Genomic DNA, 27024 nt, shown 5'->3' on the forward strand with positions numbered 1-27024 from the left:
ATTTCAAAAAGGTTTTTGGTAGATTTCGATAACATCTGCTTTTATTGAGAATGTTTTTATTACATAAAATGGTGTGATTGTGGTCAAAGCATACTTCACTTATTATCTTAATGTGCAAACCCTTGCTTTTGGAATTTCCATTTTTTATTTATCATTCTCATTATTTTATCATATATAATATAATATAGTAACATAATAGTTTACATATTATATAAAAATGATCCCTACATATTTGAATCTCTCTTTTCTTTTTGTCAGTGTTTGTGTTTCTCTGTTAAATGTGTTTAACGTCATGAGCATCTCATCAGAGAAGGGAAAGGTAACGTGGCCCTCACAGGAAAAGATTTGGGGACCCCTGGTATAAGCCAATGACAGGCAGGTTGTAATGAAGAAAAGCGTCCGTTTTGCATAATGCTACTAAAATTAGCTGTCATTACTTAAACACAGAGAATGTCTGCGAGCATGAAAAGACTGTTTACAGCGGAGGGAAGAGTCCACATGTCCTTGCTGCAGTGGGGGGAGTCGTTTTGTAAAGGGAAATCAGGCGCATTTGTCCACAGCCTTGGAGGAACTCTGCCAACGACACGTGGAGACAGGGGGAGAGAGAGCATTATGATGAAGTGTCTCTTAATGAAGGTCAAGAACTCCGGCTGTAGGTTTGTATTCATCTCAGTATTCATCGGCTCGCGGCTTTAGTTCCCAAACTTTCCCAGCTCAAACACTAACAGCCACGCCTCTGGAGCTGCAGGGTGCAACCTTGATGTAAAAATATGACACAGATCTACCAAAGACACAATAGAAAGAAGAACATCCTTTGTTTCAGTAATATGAAATGTACGACGTTTGCTCAGACCGCCTGACTCTTACAATTTCAGTTACTGAAAGCAGAGTTTGAAAGTGTCAAAAGTCATAATTGATTAAATGTTAAAATAGCACTTGTGTAAAATGCAGTCACTAATATGAAGAGACTTAAAGTTCATTCATTCATTTAAAGTACCTGATATAACACAACTTAAATATGACTATCTGAAAGATGAAAAACATAAATAATTTAAAAATGTGTAACCACAGCATCAAAATGCAGTTATAAATGGACTGAAATTCCCACATTTGCTGTGCCCAAAGCACTTTGCATTAGGCCTCACATTCACACTGCCATCGCAACTATTGCCACTCCAGATACTGCCAGGCCGACTGGGAGCAGTGTGAAAGTCAGAACCGGGATTCGAACCGCTGACGGACTGGTCACTGGATGACCTGCTCTACCAACAGCCACAGCCGCCCTGTAATTTCAGGACACTGTGTTGTTACTGTGCCTTTCACCCCAAATAAATATCTAATAATATTATAGAACATTTGGGAAGTTATCACAATTTGTTTCTCTTTTCATTTTACTCAGCATCCCAACTTTTTTGGAAATGTGAATACTCAAGTGTTCTCATGGTTGATAAAGCAGAAGCTGCCTCATCTTTGCCAGCGGAGAAGACAGTGGGAAAATGGCAGTGATGACGGGAATTGATAGCAGCTAAATGCATACCTTTTTACTTAGTTCAGAAAAAAGACACCGATTTCAGTGTCCTATACAATATGATATTATCATTGGGTAGTACTTTGTGCACTTTGATGCACGCTTGGCCATCAGTATGGAGGGCAGCATGTGTGATTCCAGAGATACATATTGTGTATCGACAGAATATTTTAGAAGCTCCAGTCTCTGAGTGAAATCAATGCCACATATCCTCTGCCTATCATCTCTGCCAAGCAGAACTTTGTTGCCCCTGCTCCACGCCATTGTAGGTGGAGGTCAAAGCCATACCTGCAGCTGGATTCACTGTGGGTTGTTGTCTTTTAAAGATACTTCATGGCCTTCATAACTTTGACGTGTGATATTTTTGATGCCTATCATTGAACGTTGCAACACAAGCACAAGTGACGGCCTCTGTCTTTATTCAGGAATTATAATACATATTTAGAGTACAATATCAGATCAGATTAGAATCAGAATCAGCATGGTCTTTATTGGCATCTGCCATAAAGCATGATTTCCCATTGGCTCTGTCGAAAGCTTCATATAAAATATGAATACAAATACAGGATCAATGTGAATATCACTTTAATTGAGAAATTGTACTGAAATACACATTGTGCAAATCACCCATTATAAATAAAATACCATTCAAAATACATAAAGTAAGTACATATAACATAAAGAATAAAGAACATATCTGTGGATACTGGCAAAGAGGCAGGTCCAACATTCTGAAGGAAAACAATGCAAGTCCTCCTAAAATAATGCATAAATCATGATGGATGTCCAGTTCTAGCAATATTTCCAGGTTACCGGTAGCTTGATTTATTCTGTAGTTCTCGTTGGATGGCCAGATCAGGTGCATGTAAAACAGGCCCTGGTGGAGGTATGTGCTCTATTGGGTGCAAATCCAGTTTCCAAATGTGACTCGTGAATCAGAAGTAAAGTTGTTGTTTTTAAATACAAGATATGTTTTCCCTACAGCCTGAGTAAAGCAGCTCCAGTGAAGGAATCGTGTGGCTCCTTACGCTTGCAGGCGCATCAGTTCGGTTCCTGGCTTCTCAATAGAACATGTTTGCAAGTAAACACTACTCAAGAGTGTCCTGAAGGCATTTTTCGGAAATTCCAGGCTTCTGTGGACATTAAAGAGGGGAATCAGTAATTTTACACATGAAGGTCAGCATAACTATATATATATATATATAAGGACACTGTAGTAAAAAGCAACATTTTTCATCGGTCTCTGTGTTGAATAAAGTCAACTGAACTTGTAGGAAAATCTTGGAAACGTTTTGGCTCTCATTCAAGCGGCTTCTTTCACATACTGTATTCTCATCATGATGGAGCTGTGTTAATGTGCCAAAGTGGGTAAAATTAGCTCAGCCTCTCTTCCCAGTGGAATAAACAACATCACGTTAAATCCTTGGTAAGGCCTTCTAATCCATAATCCCACTGACCTTTCATTGGCCCATTAAGTGTCTTTGCAAGGCCCGTCCAACAACACACAGGTCCGGTTGTGATGCAGAACGGCGAGTAGCTCTGAGAGCTGATTGGCTCGGCCATAACTCCTCCTCTCTTGTAGATTCGTCATCCAGCCTGTGCCAATGAAAGGAGAACGTCACTATTATTATTATCAATTAGGAAAATGATACAAGTAGGTTTGTTTTCAACTTAAATGGGGACGGTGTGATAAAATACATGTACTGAAAAGGCCACTACAGACTACTGTAACAAATGGCCCTCGTTAAACTAAACATTTGAACACGATGCAGCATCCATTATATGCACAGCAACACTAATAACTACGGAGAGTTAAATTCTGAATCTAATTGATTGTGAAATAATCAGTTATCATCTATGTCCTTGATGTACGGTACTTTCAATAGATGAAAGCAATTCCAAGTTGGTTTTGTACAAAGAAATGTTATTAGATTATAGATGATGATCTAACATTGTATAAGAACTATGCACATAATCCTGAATCAACATGCTGTCAATGAAGCTACTTACTCAGAAAAAGAAAAAACGAAACAGCGAGTAATCAATTTACCAAGCTGGAAAATGTGTGCTTACATCAGCAGGTCACCATGTTTGTATCATGATAGCTGTGTTAAATATTCTGATGCCAGCAAAGCTAAAGTAGAGGTTGATACCAGCATTCAGTAAAAATGGCTTATATTTGTGTGGGTCAGTCTTGTACACTGTAAATAGATGTTTGAGCAAAAACATAACTGTATCAGAATGATCCCTTTTAAGGAGATCTCAATGGATTAACAGTGAGCTGTTGGGCCTCTTTTGATTTCCATCATTATTTAGGAAATCCTGTTTGGTTTGCTTGTATATAGGAAGTTGAAAGCATTTAAAAGGTACGTTTGGAGGACTGAAGAATGTCACATAAATATACAGTATGACAAAATGAAGATGCTCCAAGTGCGGTTGAGGTATAGGTAAATATATAATAATCTAGAGTAGCACTCAGTGAGCGCAGACCTCCGCCAAGGGGCTCATTCCCCTCGTAAGTGGATTTACATCATCCACGTGGTGATCTGGATCATCATCAAAAGGTTATAAATCTTTCTTGGTATCTTTATATACAAACCATGAAACCATGACTGTGTCAAATTCCATAAACATCTGCCAATAATCAACCGAGATATTGAGGAACAAATTTTGACTGCAGCGTTAACGAAAATTTCAAAGCCATCCATAATCCAGGATCGAATCCAGAATGAGGTCAGGAAATAAAACAATTATTTTAACATTGAAACAGCCATTTACGGATGAAAAAAATGATGATCTGGATCTGGACGTAGATGGTGTAAATCCAACTACGAGGGGAATGAGCTGCTTGGTGGAGGTTTGCACTCAATGAGTGCCTTTATAATTTTACTATTATACTTTGTTTATAATACAAATAAACAAGCTTATCATTTTCCTGTCACCAATCTAAATGGTACTGAAATCCTAAGCAATAACAGCTACAAAACAAGACTTTACACAGTCAAACATTTAAAAAGAAGATTGGTATATGCTTAAACTTCCTCCAACGATGACTGAAATGCCATATTTAATGATTTATGTTGTGTAAAACATTTTAAACACTAACTCCTGGGAATTTATTGCAGGCTCGCTCCCACAAGTCTCAGCCACTGAGACGCCTGGTGATCTTGGGGGCAGACTTGGACTTGGCCTTCGGTCTGACTGGGTACGTCGGATGAAGGTTCGAGGTCCCCGAACAGATACAGGAAACCTGCCTCGATTCCACCAAGTGCGTGAGAGAATAGAGACACCAGTTGAGGTCCATGCTTCAGGGGGTCGGGGAACTGGACAAGGCTCGGCTTCAAACAGGGATGGAGATGCAGGGCAAAAGACAGAACGCACATTATTGATCATCTGAGAACTAGATGGGTCTTCGCTGCTATTCTCCCTGGAATCCCTTTGTAGTTTTGGCGAGGCCGTTGGAGTTGCTGTTTTGAACGGGTGGGAAGAGGATGAGTTGGAGCTCGTAATGTTCTGCTTTGCAGCAGGTGGACTGACGAGTCTCCTCTGAACGGCTGGTGGCGTAGGGAGGTTCCCGTTAATCGAGGAGTGCGCTGAAGCCGTTGGAGAGGGTTGTCTCTTAAAATTGTAGGGACTTGGAAGTCTTCTCTGCAGACTGTTTGGAGTAGAAGGAGTAGATGGTAACATCCGCCCCCTTGCCATGGGTGGGGTAGCAGACGCTTGGCTACTAACTGCTGAAGAAGGAGTCACATAAGATTTATTATTTCCAGAAAAAAAAAGGTTAATGCCGTCTTGTACATCTGCCAGTTCTCCGTGACTAGTAGACACGTGACTTGGTGATGATCTCTCTGAGTCTAGAGGCTGTTTTAGCTGCATGATCTTTCTGGCTTGCTGGTTCAAGGTATCTTTTTTCTCTCCTGGATTTTTCTGAAGTTCAACGTCTGATGGGCAAACCTTGGATGTGTCCTTTTGATTTGTTCTAGCAAGGGGCGTAACCTTGGAAGATTGTGGAAGGCTGCCTTTGCTTGGCAACACTGTCACTGAGTGAACGGAGGCCCTCAGTCGTTGGGACACCACAGCCCTTTTTAATAACGGTGATTTCCTGACTTTTGTTGCTCCTTCATCTGTGACACCAGCTGAAACACTGTTTGCACTTTCAAAGGAATTGTCCATTAATACTTCAGGTGGAGGTGGAGGAAGGCTATCCAGATCAAAAGAATCCGATTCTGGTCTACAACTGGTTATCCCACTGCTTAGCACGGCTTCTACATTTCCTAAACCGGGTAACACAGGAACACCACACTTCCGAACGCCTTTGAGAGGCCCCAGAGCTTCGGGGTTATATAGTTCCCCTATACCTTGACTGAACGTATCAATCAGTTTCTTAACTGAGTTCTGACCTCTGTGAATGCCAGAAGATGGTCGTGGTGATGAAGGAGGAGTCGGGATGAGTGTCTGGGCTTTGACAGGATCTTTGGATTCCTTGTCATTAGATTTACCTTGTTCAACGTTGTTGTTTTCTGCCTGTTTTTTAACGCTGAAGCTTATGAGGCCAACTCTGTCTTTTAGTGGTTGGGGATGGATGCCGTCTTCTTGTTTGCGAATAATTGCTGGAGATTGTACTTGTGAAGATCCTTTATTTTCTTTCGAAGGAACAGTCCTAATGTTTCCATTTCCCTTATTTTTGTTCATTCTCTGTAACCTCTGGTTTAAGTCCTTCTGGGTTCTGCTTAGTTCTAGTAAAGTAGGGTCTTCCCCTCTGCTCCGTAGGGATTCTGCTGACCGGGAACGTCGTTCCATAGCTGCAGGGGTCTTCTTTACTGCTGGCTTTCGAATAGCTGCTGCTGTTTGAGGTCGTTTTGAACATTGTTCATCGACATCATTCCACTGGCGTCTATTTGTTTTTGGGCTGCCAACTCCCTTTGCTTTGACATCAGAGTTCTGTGATGGGACAAACTGTATCCTTCCACTTATTGCATTTTTCATTTTGAGAGTCATTTCTACATTTTGGGGATTCTCTACATGATTTGGGGGTAGGCGACGTGGGCATCGTTCAAAATTTACAGGTGAAGAATTGGATTGCTTTATAAACCCTAACTGCATAACTCCTATGCTTCTATCCATCTTCTCATCATCATCATTATCATCATCATCTTCTCCATCATCTAAAGAGACTGATCCCAGCACTGAGTCTCTTTGGTCATGAGCCAGCATGGTGTTTGTAGAAGATATTGAGTTGAGTGAGGACAGTGAAACACTTGGACTTATTTTCCTGCCAAGCCTTTGCTTTAACACTGAAGAAGTTCCATTTGTCCCAGCAGACTCACAACTCTCTCTTCTATGGCATCTTTCAGATCCAGCAAGGGATTCGATCTCAGCCCCGATACCACTGTCCTCACTAAAGAGAGCAGAATCCTCCGTCCCAGGTTTCCTTAGAGAAGTCATTTCAATACAAGATAAAAGCTGCATCAGCCTCGTCTCTAATGCACGTTTGACTTTTAGTTTATCATCCAAAAGTTCTGAAACAGAGGCGAAGTATTCCACTGCCTCCTCCAATGCGGAGTCCCCAATACAACCGACAGTCTGGCTCACGTTTCGCATTCTCTGTGTGGTGTACTGTAGCAGCTGTTGCAGCAAATCTGGTGGACAATCAAAGTTAGCAGAGTCGCATTTCCGAGTTGACGATGGGAGATCTTTCATTTGTCTTGGCCAAGCAAGATGTTCTCCATTTTCTTTCAAGACTTGTTCTCCTTCTTCCGCCATCTCTTCCAGCTCCTGGATGATTTCGTCGTAGCGTAGAGCCATGAAGCAAACCATTGGCTGGACAGAAACCTGTGTTTGGGTTGCCTGTTCCAAATGCCCAAGAAGAATATCATATTTGTTTATGCTTGGATTCAAAAAGGCATAAGCAGCTTTGTGCGCTTTCACCAAAGGTTCTGGGAAGTCAACTTTCACGTCGATAGGTGTTCTTTCTTTGTCCTTGCCTTTCTTTTTTAGCACCCTAACACCTTTGGCATTTTTCTTTGGTTTCCTGCCAGACTTTTTTTCTGTCGTTCCCTGCTTGTCAATGAGTTTCTCGTTTTTCTGTGAAACTGTGATGCTGTCCATTCCTTGACTTCCCATTTTATCCATATTTGCAGTGAGTGGGTCAGTCACAAATCTCTGTTCTTTGGGTGTCATATGAGGCTCTTTCTGTCCAGGTGTCTTTCTCTCCTTCGCACCCCCATCTGTTGGTCCAGTTGAATTATAATTCTCAGCATTTTCAAACTTTGAATCTCTGAGGCTCTCTGGAGGTGCAGAGGGCAGCATTCTCCCCTTCCTGCTGGGGCCCAGTGTCCCAAAATCGTTCCCTTTGGATGGTGAGCAGCCCATTTCTGATGTTATATAATACAATTAACAACACAACAATAATACAAGAGATCAACAGTTCAGAGAATAATTCAAAGAATGACCCAGCTCTTTAGGAATCCGCTGTCTCTTTCATTTTTGGATGGCTGGAGTACTGATTAGATCCCTTTCCAGGAGTTTATCACCAGAAAAACGATTAAAATAAATCCATCATGCAAATTTCTCCTCCATGTCATAGATGGCAAAATAAATCCAGGGATCAATGGCCATTTCGCGAAAGAAATCTTTGGGTTGTGCTCCGAAATATATATTCCCCTGTACCTTGCGACAGGACAAGCAGCTGAAAGGATTAGAGAGGCTTTCTGTGAACGCCTCAGCACGCACACGTCATGTTAATCCATGTAAAACTCACGTACTTGTAAGAACATAAGCTCATTTAATGCAGGATCTCTCTCTCTCTCTCTCTCTCTCTCTCTCGCTCACACTCACACACACACAACCCTGTAAGGATAAGCATCTACGAGTGAAAAAACAAAACCAAGGTTAGAATGGACTCGAGTCGCAAAAGCAAAATACACAGCGACGACAATAAACACAACAATACAACCTTAACCTTGGCAGAGGACTGATTGGCAGCATGTAGCAAAGCACATATAATCAGGGTAGCACAGCACCATTAATGTTATTTTTATTGATTACAATTATTATAATTATTACTATAATAGTCGTTTTTACATTTCCTAATAATATCAGTTAATTTATTTTTGTAATTTTGTATTACCTTTCTTTATCTCTGGTTCTATATTTAATACATTCTCTATATAGTGTATTCTATGTCTTACAGGCGTTTGACAGTCCCTTTGTCATCCCAGGCTTGTCCAAATGCCTTAGATTCTTCCTGAATTGTAGCGATGGACAGTCTTTGTCATATTATACACGGAATGTGTTTAAAGCATCATATGCTGAGTGATTCCCTTTTCTCTGCTCCAGAACATTCAAACTAAATTTAAATATGCATAGCAAGTACTTCTCAGTACGTTTTCCTTTTCTTTGTAAAGAAAAGGAAAAATATCATCCCCAATTAATCAGCAAAAGTATTTATTGTTATTGCATCCTGTCCATGAGGGAGGGGGGGGGCGGGACTGGCGGGGCCCTGAGGCGCGCGCGTGTCGTCATCACCTGGAGGGGATTACGTCACGGCTCGTCTCTTTCAACTTTCTCCGCGGTTTATCCTTACTATTGTCCTCTTTTGTTCGCCTCTGCAGGTAACGCAGCGGTACTTACTCCGTTACTCCTGTGGAAGAAGCTGCTCTTCGCAAGTAAGTCAAAAGGAAAGAGCTGCGGAGGTGAGAATTAGTTTTACTGGTGTGAAAGTGCGAATTTAAGAGATTAGCTGGAGCTACAGCGTTACTACAAACGAGGATGACGTTTCATGCTAGCCCGGAAGCAGCTAGCTTCCGTTCTCCTCCAATGCTGCAGTGGAAACTCGTGGGAAATTGGGGCCTTCTCCTGACGTCACAAGCCTGTTAACATTCATTGTGAAGGAACTTTGAAGCTGCAGCTTGTACGTTTTGTCACACCTTCCTATCTTTGCTCAGAACGCGCTGCAGATCTCTGGACCGCGGATGAGCCGGGCTGATTCCACGATGAAGCGCTCACACAGGCGATGCAAGACTCCTCCGTCGGTCACGGTGAAGGTCAAACCCAGCAACAGTTCACGCTCCCTCCAGGCCCGGAGGGGGCTGTGGCTGCGGGGAGCCGGCGGCGCCAAGGCCCCGCGAGGAGCCAGTCAGCGGAGCCGGTGCTGGGACGTGATGTATCACGGCAGAGCCGTCATGCCCCCGACTATTGTCATCCATCGGCAGGAGATGACGTCGTTCTTCAGACTTTTTAGTACTTAAAATGAGTCGATCAATCGTGCACGACCTGGAATGGTGAAGAATGTGTGTTATTTAATCGTCCGTTTTGTGTTTGGCTGCAGACGATGACCTGATCCAAGACTTTCTGTGGATGGACTCTTGCTATAAAATGTCTGACAAGGTAAGATGTTGGATTATCTTCTGGTGAAGCTCTATGACCTTAACTCTATTCCCATATTCACCAGTACCTTCTAGCCATGACCTTCGTGTACTTCAAAAGGGCCCACTTTACTACTGCCGAATACACCAGGAAGAATTTATTCATTGCACTGTAAGTCTCCTATAAATCAATCTTGCATCGGACCTTTGTATCTCGCCTTTACAAACATGGCTTTCCATCTCTAGGTATCTTGCAAACACCATGGAGGAGGATGAGGAGGAGAGTAAGTATGAGATCTTCCCCTGGGCGCTGGGGAAAAGCTGGAGGAAGGAGTTTCCCAGTTTCCTCCAGCAGCGGGACAAGCTGTGGGCTCGCATCCAGTTCAGGGCAGCCGTCAGCAGGTGGTGCTGTGACGAGGTACACGCGAGAGCGATGAGAACCGTTCCCATTGGTTCGTGTTCACGCCAGATTCTCCGTCTCTGTTGTGTCTCTCTGCCCTCCAGGTGATGACCATACTACCCGCTCACTTCTTGTGGAGACGAGAGCGGTCGGAGCGCCACGGCGGCGCTCGGAGGCAGGGCGGCGCCCCGGACGGAGCTCGTTTCCCACGCGGGCCCACGGCCTCCCCGGTGTCCTGTGCCATCTGCAAGCGTGACTCCAGGATACGGGAGGATGCAGCTTCCTGCTCCAGAGGCACTTCTACACAGAGGCCACACCCACTCACCGTGAGTCTGGAAGTCACCCCTCCGAGAGCTGCAGCCTCTCGCAAGAACGCGCTGGAACCAACAACCTCCTGTCACTGCGCTGAGAAGGTTCCCCGCCGGAGTCGCTGTGAGTCTCGTTCCCGCCTGCTCGCTGTGAGCGTTACTGCACTAAGTCATCTGCGTTACGTCTGTGGGTCACGACAGAACTCTTAATAAGGCCCTGTGTCGTATGACGGACCCGAATTAAACTTATTTTAATGTCATTTTTAACTTTAGAGGGATCATATGTGTAGTTCCTTCTGAGGTGTGATGCAAACAAAATCCCATCTGAAGGGGGCTCAGGAACTTCAGCTACTGCAGTTACTTTGATAATTAATGCTGTATGTATAATTTCCTACACTTACACACAGCGTGTATAATTACAAGGTGAATTTGTGAAATTAAAGCTGCTAGAATCTAGATAATGGCTCCTCTAAAGTTACGTCTTTGCTCGGCGTATTCTTTGAACTTCAATGTTTTAGCCTAGCGTGGATTACACGGTAAAATGGAATGATCAATCATGGGAGCGAATCCAGACTGGACAACAACTGAAACGCTCCCTCGTACCAAATCGAGTCTTTCTACTTTCCCATCTGTCAGGCGACGAGTCTTGTTCTGCATACGACACCTCGATGGACTGGATCTGTGAGGAGTAGAGCAACACGCCTCCGACTGAAGCACAACTCGTAACGTTGTTACTGGTTCGACCCAACTGGTCAGGACAAAGTTCCCCTGCAAGTTACTAGAAGGAGCCACAAGCGTGGCGTTGCCCTCAGGAGGGTCTAACTTATACTCCGTGTTATTTAAGCTGTTCTTACATTGTCTATTTATTTACGGTCAGCAGGAAATGATGTTCAAAAAGGAACATTTAACCAGACTTTTGCATCTTTGACATGCAACATGTTATTTATTTTGTTGGCATAGTGCCCATTTAATGAGTTCTAAATTAAAGTTCCCTGTTTTTATGTGCTTCATTTTTCCTCTTCTTCACACGTAACCATTATATTACAGTATATACACCGATAAACATGCAGCACATCATAATGAAATCTTTTGCAGAGGCAGTTTCACCAACTTCTGTGTGATTTTGATTAAATTCCTTCTTAAATAAAAACTGAAAGCACCAACACTTCTACATTGGCCTCGTTTATTTTCAGCTGAGAGAGGAGGCGACTCGCAGGACATCTACGGCATGCACTTCCTCAGCTTCACCAGGAATGCTGAAAATGGAGAAGGAGACGATTATTTCTAACATCACATATGAACAAAAAATACTGAAGTACAGTCATATCTGACCCGAGTGGCTCCTCTGTTCATGATTGGGTCGGGTAATGTAGGGGATACTCCCGAAGGCCGGCTGGTTCCCGAAGCTCGTTTCCTCTGAAGCACAACAGCAGAACTACAATCGATCAAAAAGAAGCGGCGCGGCGTCTCTCTGGTGCTACCGGTACTTTGAATCACCTTTGTCGGTGTCGCCTGACGCCCCGTCCTCTCTCAGCTGTTTCCTGATAACGTAACGGCCATCACTCAGGAGGGCCGGCGTCACCAGCCAATCCCGGACGGGAACCTCGATGACGTGCTCGCACAGCAAAGGCAGCGCCAAACATCGGACGCTTTCCAGGAGCTCGACGATTTGTGTGATACTGTTTCAGAGGGACAGTGAGGAAACAGTCACGGCTGGAATATGATGGCGGTTAAAGATTCACTAACAGTAAAGACACAAATAAGGCTTGATGAGAGTCTTATATTATCCAGTTAACAAAAAAAAAAAAAGATTCATCATCAATTTCACTGAAGTCTTTAAAAGAAAAGTGGGACGGGCAACCAAAGACTGTTAATTTACATTTAGTTATAAAATAAATATAAATAATCAAGACCAGTGTGATACATTGCCTGAATGGGGGGGGGGGGGGGGGTACACACTTGACGAGGTAGACGGCACACACAGCTCCCGGCTGCAGGTGTGGAAGCACAGCAGGTAAAACCAGATGAGGGCTGAGCATGTCGAGAGCCACCTGCAACAGATGGAATCCAGCCAATCAAAGCGTCTCCATCACAAAGTTCCAAGTGAGACGACATCAAGGGCCATCTGAGCCCCACCCCCTTCAGCTTTAAAGGAACAGTTCACCTCAAATCATGAACAGCAAACGGGTGACGCGTCTCACCACGTATCTGGTGCTCCGCGAGACGTTAGACAGGAAGTCGTGGTCATTTATTGGATACATGTTCGATCCAAATTTTGGGAAAGTAACCCACCCCTCTGTCTGAAATAATGCTGCATCACTGTGCTGCTGTGAAGCTCCAGACATTTGTTGGACCAATACGCATCGCCTGATTTTAAATCGTCAAGACCCGAGTACCCCCTTTTTAACAAACACTGACCGCATGGAATTCCTGGCCTGCGAGGAAGGAGGGCGCTGTGCGGAGGTCGGTGTTGTGAAACTGGACGTTGTCGGGCCACTCCTCCCCTCGCCGCACTTCCCACGATGCCCTCCAGCGCTGGTAGTTGCGCACGGCCCTGCTGTGGTGGTCCTCCCTGACCTCCACGCTGACGACGCCGCCCTTAGAGCCAACTGGGGGAAACAAACGCCGACGCCTTCGGCTCTTTTCATTGCAACAGGTAGAAAAGCACCGCAAGCATCACACTTAAATACGCGTAACCTTTTCTGCATCACCTTTTGTGACCTTCGGTGAGCAGAAAATAGACACACCGACACGTTCCTTAACCACAAACACACAAGGATACTCAAAGTTCTAGATAAATAGCTTTTAATGGCGTTTAATGAAGATTGGTAGCAGTTACGGAGCATTTTGTGGAACCTAAATTTCTTTACTTGTTATTAGTGCCTGTAATCAATACCACAATATTAACCAGTTCCTTTTATTCTATACTTGAGCTGCATTGCAGACCTGCTCTGGACAGGAACAGAGACATGCTGCCGGACCCAGAGCCGGACTCCAACACGCGGTCCCCCTCCGTGACATCCATCATCATTAACATGGCGCAGGCATCCTGGGGAGGTCAGCAGAACAGCCACTGATCGATACGGGATCATTACACACAGGTGCACGTGAAAAGACGTCTGCTATCACAGACCCGTCATTTAATTCAAACAGTGCAACTCTCATTTTGTTTCGTTTTATCCCACGTAAATAAATAGAAAACATTTCAAGCCTTGTTGTTTGAATTTTGGTGATCAGGAAAACCGGTTCCGAGCGGTTTCTGTGGACGGACGCAACGCCGTGCTGGAAAAGGAAATCCGAATCCTCCAGACTCCGGGACCTGGATTTCCAAATGAAGCGTAAAAGTCGCTTTCATCTGAAAAGAGGTCTTTGGACCGGTGAGCAACGGTCCGGTTCTTCTCCTTGGCCCAGGTAAGCCTCTCCTGAAGTTGACAATAGGAAGGAGACACTTGTCGTCCATTTCCTGGACACGTCCTGTGCGTGGAGGCCCTCACCGCTCCGAGCGCAGCCTTCGTCCACGTCTCGTGAAGCTCCCGTAACTCGTCTTTCCTTTAGCATCGTCTCAAGGCCGCCACCATCCTGCTGCTTGTGGACATTGTCCTTCCACACTCTGTCCATCCAGACATCTTTCCCATGAATATGCTTTGATGCCGGGCTCTGTGAGCCGCCAGCCCCTCCAGCAATGATCTTCTGAGTCTTCCCCTCCTTGTGAGGAGAGACAATGAGTGTGTTCTGGACAAATGTCAAGTCAGCATTCTTCTCCATGATTGCAGTATTGTGTATTGAAACTACGATTCATGTATTTATACTGCATAAACAGTGATTTACTCAAAGTATTTCAATATTTTGACACACTGTACTTGTTCTATTTTGAGCTGTGCTTATCTAAATAAATAAAACATGTTAGTTCATACGTAATGAGTCTCGAGTATAGTTTTCATCTCCCGAACAAACGTTTCCACGACGGTCTAATTTCCTGAAATGCATCTGTACCTTAGGGAGGGTGATGGCCGCCCCCCTCCTCATATACAGCACGTAGTCCTCCAGACTGGCCCGGCGGACGAGGATGGGGACACCCTGGCTTGTCTTCAGGGACTGACCAGCGGGCTGTCCAACTATGTCACTATGCCTGATGGCCCCCCAGCTGCTCTGGAGACTCATTCCTGTCTGCAGCTGGAACATTTTCCTAAACTCCACCACTCCTTTCTTACGGTACTCAGCAATAAGCAGCTCCCCGAATGCCAGCAGGCACTTCCCGGGAAGTGTGGATGATGCCACAGTTCCTTCTCCATCCAGCTGAGTGTCAAAAGTATCTGGGTCCTTTCCTCCATCTGACGCAAGCCCGTTCTCTGACTCACCCTCTTTAGGGACGACTACATGTCCACTGTCCTCTGGTGCCCTGTGGACGGCTGCTGGATGGTTGTTTGGGTCTCCCTGGAGCTGCATCACCTCTGGACTCAGTGCCTCCGGAGGCAACAGGCCACTGATCCGCTCCAGGGGGGACAGGGGTCGCCTCCTTCTGGACAGGGGTGTCTCGTTTCCTCCATTCTCGTCACATTTCTGAGAAGCGCTTGAACCAGTTCTCATCTCCCGCCTGCATCGGTTGGCTTTGTCCGTGTTCGTGGGATGTCTTTGAATGATGCCGATACTCCTCACGAGTCGGTGCATGAACAGAACTCTAGGAAAGGGCACTTTCACCGCCATTACGTCACATTACAGCCCACACAAACTGAAAGTTCAGTTTATAAATCCGGAGGCAAACTTGTTGTTTTAAAAAAAAAAGATAAATCAGAGTGAAGGTTGAAGTTTTTAAAAGCAGTGGGATAAACTCCGTTCGCAACGCTGCATCCGCCCGGCTGCACAAAAGGAGGTCGCCGTGCAAGAACACGTGTTCGATGCGTCATAATCGTGCGACACACGCTTTGATTTTAATTGACCAGAAGATGGCGATAGACAGAATAACTGTTTATTTTGTTTGGTTTACTTCTTTATCATCATCATGTAAAAATTGACAGTACAGTACAATTAATAATTGATAATTTTTTAACCAGAGTGAACATGTGGCGCCGACATTTTTGCCTCGTCAGAGAATGACGCGCTAATGCGCATGCGCACACATTGTCACACGTGGCTAGTGCGACCCCCCCCCCCCCCCCCCCCCCTACACACACACACGCACACACACACACACACGCAGATTCCAGCAGTGGCTCAGAAATGGCGGCGGACGGTGGTTGCGCCTCGCTACCTTGCGTGTTTTCACCCAAATCGCGACAGTACTTGGCGGTGTGCGCGCAGGACGGCAGGCTGCGCGTCTGGAACACAGACAGTAAAACACTTCACCAAGAATACGTGCCTTCAGCCCACCTGAGTGCCGCCTGCACCTGCATTGCGTGGGGACCATGCCGGGCAGCCAAGGTACGTCAGGGCTGCTTTAGATTAGCATGCTAGTAGCTCCGGTAGCTAGCGAGGCCTTAGCTAGCCGCTTGTGCGTTACTAACTTAAGCGTACATTTTAAATACAAAACGTGTTATTGCTTGAGGCGGAATTATGTCTGAATTCGCGGGACGGTCGGTTCGCTTTCAGCGCAGACGCGTCCTCGTATCGCGCGTACTTGTTTTAACATAAGTGCTAGCACTTAGCGTCGGCTAGCTCCCGACTTCTGCTGAGGACGCACATGTTAGTCCCACATGGCAGTCAGGAAAGCGTGGGCAGCGTCTCAGTGTGGTTATTTCAGTTTGAAATCGCTGCCAAAAATAATAACAAACACTCCTCACAACGGCGAAAAGTCAAGTTACTTATCATCGTGTCGACGCGCGTAACGACGCAGTAAAGTCGTTATACACGCTAGCACTAGCTTATCGGAGCGTCGCCATTGCTACATCTGGAAGGACTGTTAACAAAAAAGTTTACATTTGTGGTTAACCGTCTCAAAAGTCTTTAGATTATGACTCGTGTGAAATAATAATTTGAAAAAAAATGCTGAAATAAATACTGCTTAGAGTCGATCCTATCCGTGACGGCGGTGGCTTTGGAATGTCAACTATTGACAACGAATAGTAGTTTATTAAAATGATTTGCATAAATACAAAATTATAATTAAGACAGAATTATTTAATGAATAAGCTGTCACTGCTAACGCAGCCTTCCACCATTACTATTCCTATCCGTTTAGTCGAATAACATGCTTCTCTCTTTCTTTCTTTAGGAGGGACCTCAGAGGAAGAAGAGGAGATCGGAGGCGAGTCGGGCGGAGGAGAAGTCGGACCTGTTGGCGATGGGCACAGCAGCAGGCGACGTGCTCATCTACAGCACGGTGAAAGGAGCGCTGCACTGTACTCTGGTGAGTCCGATCGCCAACCACGCATGCATGTTGTAGAGGAGAATGTAGTTCTGTCTCAGTGCATGCATCCCTGTTTTATAGTCCGGCACGTTCACAATCTGCTTGCGGACAGCCGGTGATCCGTGTCTGTTCTCAAAGCCCTTAAATCAGAATTGAGTGACTTAGGTCAACAATGTAGAACAGGGGTTTGGGAACACTACATATTTTTACATGTAATTCCGTGAGAGCCATAAAATATGTTTAAAAGTGCATTTTATGTAATAACACTGTTAAAGTACAATAAGTCTCTGAGTACTTTTTAATTACATTGTTATGCTGTTGCCAACCAATGATGGATATTTCTTGCCATTAAAGCGCATTCTGGGGCTGCGTGGTTTTGCTGATGTCTCTGCGACTACAAAGTGAAAAGTACGATACTCCTCGTCCTTTTTCTTTCAACCATCTTCTCAAAAGAGTTTCTAAAATTAGCGAGCTGACAACGCGATTAAAAGAAGGGAACCGGCTTTCTAGTCGCCGGTTCGCATGCACAAAGGAGTGTAACAAAACCATTTTTATTATAATTAAAGATTTGTCTGCGAGCCAGATGCAGCCAGCAAAAGAGCCACAGGTTCCTGACCCCTGATGTAGAACATCATCGGGGTGTACCCGGGCTCTCGCCCGTCGTTGGCTGGGGTCGGCTCCAGGAGGATAAAGCGGCTGGAGATGAGACGATGGAAATGTTTCATTTATTTCACACAGTTCCAGATGTCGTACTTTGGCATCTGAAGAACCTTTAATTTTGGAATTAAATGTCACATTTGGGTTAAAGTATTGCTCTTGTGATGAATATTGAGTGTCTGTTTGCCATCAACTAATCCCCAACCCTTCATCAGGATGGAGGCCATGTCGGAGGAGTGAATTGTGTCGAGTGGCATCCTGAAGAGAGTTTATTGTACAGCGGATCCGACGATACAAACATTATCGAGTGGGAACTGCAGACGGGCAAGAAACGAAGGTCAGTGTTTTAATGGATGTGTGGCTCGGGAGAGGGATGCTCGTCCAGAACGCACAACTGTTTGAAGCACATTCAAGTTGAAACCAGTGACATTGTTAATATGGGGTTATTTGGGGTCATACAGCGGCACAGACCCGGATGTGGACCGGTAGAGGGAGGCCACGCTCACCTGGGGGTCCAGTAGTGTCTCCGATGTTTATCTTGGTGGTGCGATGGATCTGAAGGATCTAAGATCTGTTCCCCGTCATTAAATCCCACAACAGGCTGCCCGCAGGGCGGAAGCTCCACCTCCTTTATCATCTAGCATGAGATCCAGGATAGATGGTAAAGATGGTAAACGGGAATAATCAGCAGGTGAACCGAGTCGGGGAAGTTTGTGTGTTTGGCTTCACAGTATTTGTCAGGTTAAAACAGGCTCTGAGAAATAAATCTTCTCTTCACCACCTGACATTAACTTTCTTTGTCCTTATTAAGGGGCGTTTCAGCAACGTCTCTTTCGGTGCATGAGAGAACTTTGCTCCAAAGAACGTCTAACATTGTTTTTTTTTTACAAGGGAGAGCCTTGTTGTTATTATATTATTTATACAAAGGAGGTGCACACATACCTTTATATGGTGAGCATGCGCCTGCTGGCTCCTCCTCCCCTGAGGTCAGAGTGCGTTCTTCTATAATGAATGGTTTCAAGCAGCACATAGGAGTATTACTGCCACCTTCTGGCAGTAATACTTTAGTACTATCAGCCGCAGGGAAAGACAAGGGGAAAACTTTCTTATGACTAAAGGATGTGTAATTTACTAGCAACTCATCTAATACTTAAAGATCAGTGCCCATCCCCTGCTGACGTCGTTCAGAAAGTAGGAGCTTTAACTTGATTTATATTCAGGTTTTATTTAAATGAAGATGTGGGTGCAAAAAAGTCCTCCTTTTCTTCTTTAGAGTTTTTCTTCAGAAATACATAAACGTCCCTTTGAATGTCGTCATTTCCTTTGATAAGAGGATCATAGCGGTATGGTTTTCTTGGCTTCCTCTCGTGCGTTATAATAAACGGAAGGATGACCATGATGGGACTATATCATGTTAAATCACCGGTGGAGGAGGAATCAGAATTAAAAAAAAATGCTGTTTAATAAGCATACGCTAAAATTTTCAAATCACAAAGAGTCCTTCTGGGTTTCTGCTTTCAGTAAATGGAAGGCGGACCGCGCAGCAGTAACCAGCCTGTGTGTTAGCCCCGATGGCAAGCTGCTGCTTTCAGCCGGTCAGACCATCAAGATGTGGGACTTGGACACCAAGGAGATCTTCAGGGTGCGTACGCCTCGCCCCAACGGCTGATTGACGGCACGATTGTTGATCTATCCGGCCGTTCTCTTTTCTCTTTGAAGCCTGAGATGCGATTTCTGACTGTTTTCTCTCCCGTGCAGACGTTCACAGGACACTCCACCACTGTGACGATTCTACGCTTTGCCACCACGCGACCTCCCGATGGCAACGGCCTCTACTTCCTGTCTGGCGCGTCGCACGATCGGCTGCTCAGCGTCTGGTGAGCGCGTTCGTAAATCCCAGGGCTCTGTTCACAGCCGCTGCCGCGTCAAGGATTCACATGGAGTTTTGTCCCGGCAGGCAAGTACGAGAGGACGGAAAGGACAAGAATTCCGTGGTGTCTTTCACGCTGACGGACGAGCCGAAGTGCATCGACCTCATCGCGTCTAACGGAAAGGAAGAGGTCAGAGTGACGCTGGGCTTTTATTTCTACTGAACTCTTATGCCCTGGGTCACCCGGTGCGAAACGTCTTCCATTTTTTTCATATCACAAGATTTCATTGACCAAAATAAACATATTTAAATGCCCCCCCGAGTCACGCAGCCCTGATCCGTAACACTCGCTGAGGAGGAATTGTGTCTGAGGTCCCGCTTGCTTGCTTCACCTGCCGCCATCATTAATATGTAAACGCGTGTTCTGTTTTCCGCAGGCGCTGAGGCTGGCGGTCGTCTGCAACGACGGGCAGCTGCACCTCTTTGAGCACTTTCTGAACGGGTACAGCTTCTAGCCCTTTATTGCATGTTAGACATTGTGATGGAGACACAAGAAGGGCTTGCTGTTTGAGTTGGGAGCGCATTTTCTTTTTGTTGTGACGCTCTGGTGGAAGAGATGCATGTTTAGATGTTCCTTCCCTCTTGTTTGGTGTTTGCTCCTAACGGCCATTATGGGGCGCTTGATTACCGGCAGATAACAGCGATGAGGGAATATCCAGCTCTCCTCTTGTAGAGTTTGATACGAGGTCCAGTTTTTTTTTTGCATGTATTTATTTTTTGCTTGATTCCGTGCTGAATGCTGAGGTCTGAACATCTATGCCCGCAGGCCCTGCAGAAAGCCCCTGTCACCCTCGTCTTCGGTGCAGGTGTCGGACAACAAGGACTCCCCGTCGCCTGTCCCGCTATTGGCCGCTGTCCTCGGCGCTGAAATGCGGTCCGTACTCCTGGCCTACGGGAACCACCTGCAGCCGGTCATGGAGCGAGTGGTGAGTCCGTTCGGGGTGGGCTGCTGCGGCGAATCGTTTGGTACTACGCTGTAATATAGTTATATTTACTGTGATAATCCCGACGCAGTCTCCATCAGAACTGGAGGGAGGCGTGTTTTGAGGGCTCATCACCTGTTATTCTGCAGGCCTAACGCCGAACTTTAAGACGCCCGGCCGTTGAAGCGTGGGCCTTGCTCTGCTCTGATGGCGCGTTATGGATTATCTGTGCACCATTAAAGGTGTTCCGCCTGGCTGACTTGTGTTGATCGCTCTCGCTGGTTCTGCCTCGTTGTCCCTCCCACCAGGAGATCAGCACAGAGAGAGACGTCTGCTTGACCCGGGATGTCCACGCCAGCTTGGCCCTCTCCATTAAGACCACAGTTTCCAAGGTAACGGTGGAGCCTTACGTTTTTAGGAGTCTGCTGTGTTATCGTGGTGACACCCGCACCTCGTTAGGGCTGGTTTTACGGTGCTCTTTAAATAAAAACTTTAACTGGGCTGCATTTGAAAACCTGCGTCTCGTTTCAGGTCAAAACCCCAGTGAGCAACGCCAAGAGCAAAGTGCTGGTGCCGGGGCTCCCAGGTCACCAAGCCCCCATCCGGGCGGCTCCTCAGGGGTCAGAGAAGAGAAAAAAGGGCTCCGATGTGAAGCAGGTGGGTTCAGCGTCGATCGTACACCGATCCATGCCCCCGCCACTCCTCTGCTTGCTGCTGCGTTGGCGTTTCGGCACACAGCTAAGCTAACGGCCCGCGTTGCACTGCAGATGTCTATCACAGAGCGACTTGGAGAAATCGATCTGTCTTCAGTGTCCGGCGGGAAGAGCGCGCGCAAAGGGACGGACGCCTTGCAGACGGATCATTTTGCGGTGCTGCTGGTGCAGGGTCTGGAGAGCCGCGACGCCAACATCCTAAATGTGAGCGTTCCGTTGATTAGAGTGCAGCTCGGTAGAGTTCAACGCTGAATCGTTCCACCACTCGGTGATGTTTCCCCTTCCACAGAAAGTCCTGCAGACGTGCAAAGAGACGGTGATAAAGAAGACCGTTGCTCGGTTACCACTGCCTGCTGTTTTACCTTTGGTGGAAGAGGTGAGGGTCGATTATTCGGTGCCATTAATGCTGCAGCTAATAGTTATTATTTTCAATCGAATAATCAGCCTAGTATCTAATCAATATAATGCCAAATAACTTTTAAATATCTTGCTTTAGAATTACCCAGAATCCAAAGTGGCAGCTTGAAATAGCTTCTTTTATCCAACGAATTTAAGAAGCTGCAACAACAAAAGGGAATTGATCGAATCAACATCGCAGCAATGAATTTCCGCGTCAACCTCTGCACGTCTTCCTTCGCGCTGCGCGTTATTGATCGCTGCCCTTTTTTAATCAGTCTTGTCTTTGTGTTTGTAGCTCACAAAGAGGCTCCAGGGACACCCCTTCATGTAAGTCGCCGCTCAGCTGATCGCTGCGCATTTGATTGATCGCTGCTGCTTGACTTTCTGCTATTAAATCCGCGCGGACATTTTCCAGTCGGACCGTTTCAGCTCGTACCTTTGTTCTGTCCCACAGTGCGTCTTTAATGGTGCGCTGGCTGAAGGCCGTTCTCATGCACCACACATCGTACCTGGCATCGGTGAGTCCGCCCGGCTCTGACATTTCTGCTGGTGCGACGCCACCAAACTCCGGTTCATGCGCCGAGTCCGAGTCACCGAAACGACACCGGGCAACGAAGCGGTCCGCCGCGTGCATCGGTTTCCTTTTGTCAGCATTCACATGTTATTTCATGCAGTGAGTTTTAAGTTGATGATTGATCCCACAAGAAAATGTTTATTTCTACATCGCTTTACTGCTGCCGGCAGAGTGGTTTATAAAATGCGTTGGCAGATAATAAATAAAGGCCAAGAAGCGACTGATCAATGCTGCTGAAGTCCACTGGGGACCAACTAGAACCATTAAACCCTGGAGAAGTCATTTAGCTTGTTTTGATGCTGTCCAAGTTGGTTCTATACTCATTTGTTGCTCGGCGAATGGTAGCGCAGCCACCCGATCAGCCGTAAGGCCCAAAGGAATCGCGTATGACCAAACCGGATTCCCTTCAGCTGGACGGCTAAAGGGGATTGAATGCATGTCTTACATTAGTTTTTTTTTTTTTTTATGTAAATGGTTAAAATCAGTTGTAGTTGTTTTTTGTATCCGGAGCGGTACCAGGATCACTTGCAAAATTTAATGGGATCTAATTTGGACCAAGACCCACCTTCATCAGCATTTTTCTGTAGTCCTGCTAGAAAACAAACCAAATCCCATCCAAACCATGGCCTCCTTGGCCGAGGCAATAATCCAACTGTGTGTTAACAGCTGCCGGACCTGGTGGCCCAGCTGGGAGTGCTTCACCACATGATTGAGAGCCGAGTGAAGATGTTCCACAAACTAACCAAGCTGCATGGGAAGCTGTATCTCCTCATGACACAGGTTGGTGTTCCAGGTGGAATGAAACTGTCTGACGGGCACATATAAGTTGAGCGAAAGCTTTAACTGGGGTGAAGTAAATGTTTCTCCCATTTCACCCGTCTTTCAAAGGAGCAGTATTTTAAATGTTTGCTGCTCTGATACTCTGATCCAGTTGAGGTTGTACAGAATCTGAGGCCTGTAATTGGCTGAGAGTTGCAAGAGCAGGACAGAAGAGAAGTGTCGGGCTGATGAACAAACATGTAGGCAGATGAGATTTACAACCATTTAAATGGCACAAGTTCATACTTTTTTTTTGGAAATGATTTAAGAACGATCAGGGCTCTGTATTTGATCACATATTTTTATGTGAGTACGCGCTAAATTAGAAGTGACTGAATAGAAGCTGAAAACAGACGGGATGTTGCCGCAGATATTGGATGACTAATACTTCCTTTCGCCACTAGGTGGCAACAAGCGACAGCAGCAACGCCGTTGCAGGCGTAGACCACACAGCTAAGCTGGTGTACGAAGAGGGTGAGTCTTCCACTGATGTGCTCAGTCTTGTTACTCTTTGCTTTAAACCTGCTTCCCGGTGGGAGCGCCGCTTCTTTCGACACTCTGGTCTGGTGTAGAATCCGCATCCAAAAGTCTCAGCGACGGTTCCGTCTGGTGAGCAGCATCAGCTGGCGGACAGAACAGATCATCACTCCCTAATTCATCACACGGCCGTATTGGATGCGTGACTGGATAGAGTGGCTCCTCATACCTGCTGGGTTGCGACTGGTCGCCCCGTTCACGCCCCGTTCACACCCCGTTCACGCGGCGTTCCATGCATCTGACTGACATCGTTTCGACATCCGTCCTGTCTGTTCAGCTCAAGTCATCCTGGACGCTCGTGGAAACTGCGCAGAATCGGTTAACATTTATCAAGGCAGCGTTGCCCATCATGTGGCCACTCTTGACAATGCACTGCACGCAAACATGGCTTCTGTTGCCTGGCAACCTGACCGGCAGCTTTCAGAACCTTTTGAGCAGAACACAAATGTTCCGCTGTGTGTACTCGCCTTTCTCCGCACCGTACTGAATAAATGCTTTATTCAAACTCACAAAAAAATTAGCTTTCAGGAAATAATTACGCTGCACTTGGATCTGTTCACGGATATCAGTGGCCCTGCTGTTAAGGATCATTTAAAAAAAAAAAAAAAAGTCCCCAAATGGAGCCGATGAAGAGGAGGGGTGTGACTAAGTGGTTCCGAGTTGGGTCAGGTTGTGTGGACTTTGCCTGTTGCCTCAGTTCCAAGATATTTAGTGTGTTTAGTGAGTTCCACTGGTGAATGTTTGCAGTCGATCCTGCTTGGCTGACCCACTGGGGCAGATTGCCACAGCAAATCACGCCGCCGTCCCGCCTTCCTGCACCAAAGAGCGTTGTCACGGCTGAATGCAAATAGCTGCCATGAAATGTATAAACGGTTGAAAGCCCAACAGATTTATCTTTTGCTCTCACTGCTCTCTGATGTAGGCTGTCGGAACCGATTCAGCAGCGTCAGCTGACGGATGTCTTTTCCTCTGTGCGCACTTAGAATCGTCTGATGAAGAAGAGGCCTCTGGTGATGAGGGTCTGCCTCATGATGACTCTGATGTAAGTTTTAAGAAACAGACCTGTCAGATGTTCCCACTTTAAATTGTTGTTGTTGTTGTTTGTGCGACTGAAAGTGACGCTTGGTCCTCAGAACTGGGAAGAGGAGGAGGCGATGGAAGAAGACAAGAGCGAACAAACGGATGAGGAAGAGGATGACCCAGTCAGAACAGGTTCCAAAGCAAATGGAGAGGAAGACATGGAGCACGGGAACGAGTGCGAAGAGGAATGAGGATAAATGGCGATCCGATGTTAAAATGGACCTGAAAGAGTTCTATATACTTTCATTTTATTTTCATGCTTTGATTTTATTATCAGAACAAAGTGCGGTTTTTACACAACCGGGGCCAGCTTGGCCCATTGTCTCCCCGCAGCCCCGTAAAGCCTCCGCGCCGCAGATGCCACATTCTGGGAAGAGATGCGGAACCAAATCCAATCATCTTTGCGACGGCAGCGCCGGTCCTGTGTCACAGCCACATCGATTTGTATTGAAAAAGACTAGACGTGTGAGGCGGTGTCCAGTTCCCTGTACTCTGGTCTGCATTTGACATTTTGTTTGTAATAAATGCTATTTGGTGAGTATTGTACGACCGGGTCAGTAACTCGGGGGGTGTCCCGGGGGTCCATTCATCCTGAAATGCAAAGAATGGTCCTTGGTTCCAAGGCGAGACCACACTTCCGGTTTCTACACAATGTAAATCTGTATGTACAGCTCTTCCCTCTACCCCCCCGCATTAATCTTGGGGATTAAATAAATTCCTGTAGAATCTCTACAGCAGTATTTTTGTGCATTTAGTTTTTGACCATGCTCAGAGGTCGACCGTCTTGAACCCACGGCGGAATGGAGACGGTACAAACCTTAAGCAGATGGATAAATGCATTTTCCAAAAGGCGTGCTGTGTTGGGAATGGAGGGGCAGGGATGCGGAATAAGTCTGGCAAGACGGACTGAAAGCCGTACGTGTCTTTATTAGTGTGCCCGACGAAGGCAGAGCAGATTCCTTTCAGGGATGTCAAACGAAATCATACGACTGCAGCTCAAGATGGACTGATGGGGGGGCAACACTTGAACTGTCGAGTTCAGTATCTGCAGTATGAAAGCGGCAGCCAGGCTGAGTTTGACAATTGTGTGAAACCATTTAAATTTTAGGATCATTTATTGAATGGCTAATGTGAAGATCACGCAAATACAATATTGCCACAGTGCTGGTACTTCGACACTCCTTATGGATCTTATTCTGCCCATCTGTCTATAATCATCGCTCCACTGCCGTCTTAATGGGCGCCATCGATTGGTGCGACTTTCCTGGAAGACAAGACCTTACACGTTTCATCAACTTGTTCACATCTAATGAGAAAAACTAGACGTTTCTTCAGGGGCAAAGAAGATGACGTTCAAAAGTAAAAGAGCGCTCTGAGCGCAGACTTGTTTTCATCCTGTAAATGTCAATGGGGCTTCAGTAAATTACACTTTGATTAAATTGACTGTATTTATGTGGAGCCCTGTCGTGATAACTGCTTCTATTGGGTGACATATTACCCTGGAGAAATATCAGCCCATTAAATTAGTATCATTTTAGTAGTCACTATAATTTCTTGTTTACGCGGCAGAGGGCAATAAGAAACATTTCAATATAGATAAAATCTTCATTGCTATTATAGCTTTAAGAAAAACATATAATGCCCCATAAAAATGTCCTTTTAATTTGGTCACTACTAAATCTCTTTCAATGAAGGGTTTTTGAACTGGTTCCAAGAAATGCAGTAAAACATTTGTATTTTTTTTGCAAACCATGAAGAGCAGGAGCTGTATTATATTTATTTTATCTGCATGCTCGGCAGGATTGATATGGCCTCCTTATCTCTGGACTGCCATTGGGTGGATGGATCCTCTGTATTTTTCTCACCAGCAGATTCAGTTGATTCTCGCTGAAGGGTCATAGATCAATGATCATTTTGTTCTAACTCCTCCAGGTGAAGATCTTCCTCTGATGGCGGAGGCTCAGATTATTCAGAATTGGGATTTATATGTTCAGGAATAAAATTGAGCTTGACCCCGGAATTTTCCAGTATTGATTGGTTGGCACCTCAGTACTCCGTGTTGGGATGAAGCGCTGCCCTTCCAGCAGGTTTCGCATCGCTAGCTTTGAAGCATTAGCCCTAAAATGAAAGAATACAGTTTCTCCCTCTCGCTGCACATGCAGTAGCAGCTCCCGATGCTGGTTCTGATTCAATCTTATGCTGCCAAGTCAGATAAATCTGGGTGCAGCGATTTGAGTGATGCATTCACATAATTTGGTCCCATTTGGACCTTACGTATTCCACATTTCCAATGTGACTGGAAGGCAGCATGTGTAATTCAATCATTGTGTCTGACAGAAGAAATCAAATGTGTTTCAGGGTGACTTTCCAGCTGCAGAATGATATGAGTGAACGTTGATAATGTTTTTGTTGTTGTTGGCTTTATTTTTTGCTTTTTATGTTCCTGT

The 27024-nt window shown here is 45.6% G+C and overlaps 4 protein-coding genes across 4 annotated transcripts; 2 read left to right on the forward strand and 2 right to left on the reverse strand.

Moving 5' to 3' along the window:
* Window positions 1-2988: 2988 nt before the first annotated feature.
* On the reverse strand, window positions 2989-7900 carry pcare1 (photoreceptor cilium actin regulator 1). Its single transcript, XM_068752412.1, has 2 exons — window positions 4635-7900; window positions 2989-3124 (listed from the first exon to the last, which is right to left on the reverse strand). Exons 1-2 carry the CDS (start codon window positions 7898-7900, stop codon window positions 2989-2991), a joined length of 3402 nt encoding a protein of 1133 aa, XP_068608513.1.
* Window positions 7901-9522: 1622 nt separating this feature from the next.
* spdya (speedy/RINGO cell cycle regulator family member A) lies at window positions 9523-11294 on the forward strand. Its single transcript, XM_068752353.1, has 6 exons — window positions 9523-9769; window positions 9858-9916; window positions 9981-10066; window positions 10141-10312; window positions 10399-10714; window positions 11239-11294. Exons 1-6 carry the CDS (start codon window positions 9523-9525, stop codon window positions 11292-11294), a joined length of 936 nt encoding a protein of 311 aa, XP_068608454.1.
* Window positions 11295-11558: 264 nt separating this feature from the next.
* On the reverse strand, window positions 11559-15311 carry trmt61b (tRNA methyltransferase 61B). The gene is made up of 7 exons (XM_068752367.1): window positions 14596-15311; window positions 13549-13651; window positions 13021-13211; window positions 12562-12653; window positions 12100-12281; window positions 11935-12018; window positions 11559-11858 (listed from the first exon to the last, which is right to left on the reverse strand). Exons 1-7 carry the CDS (start codon window positions 15304-15306, stop codon window positions 11824-11826), a joined length of 1398 nt encoding a protein of 465 aa, XP_068608468.1. The 5' UTR covers window positions 15307-15311; the 3' UTR covers window positions 11559-11823.
* A 508-nt stretch (window positions 15312-15819) lies between these two features.
* wdr43 (WD repeat domain 43) lies at window positions 15820-25317 on the forward strand. Its single transcript, XM_068751866.1, has 18 exons — window positions 15820-16020; window positions 16811-16945; window positions 17818-17939; window positions 19124-19244; window positions 19361-19479; window positions 19560-19662; window positions 19910-19974; window positions 20299-20458; window positions 20764-20847; window positions 20987-21112; window positions 21223-21372; window positions 21458-21544; window positions 21863-21894; window positions 22022-22085; window positions 22808-22921; window positions 23365-23434; window positions 24481-24539; window positions 24631-25317. Exons 1-18 carry the CDS (start codon window positions 15820-15822, stop codon window positions 24766-24768), a joined length of 1950 nt encoding a protein of 649 aa, XP_068607967.1. The 3' UTR covers window positions 24769-25317.
* The last annotated feature ends 1707 nt before the right edge of the window (window positions 25318-27024 follow it).

Source organism: Brachionichthys hirsutus, chromosome 18 (genome assembly GCF_040956055.1).
Source record: "Brachionichthys hirsutus isolate HB-005 chromosome 18, CSIRO-AGI_Bhir_v1, whole genome shotgun sequence".
Classification (NCBI taxonomy): Eukaryota; Metazoa; Chordata; class Actinopteri; order Lophiiformes; family Brachionichthyidae; genus Brachionichthys; species Brachionichthys hirsutus.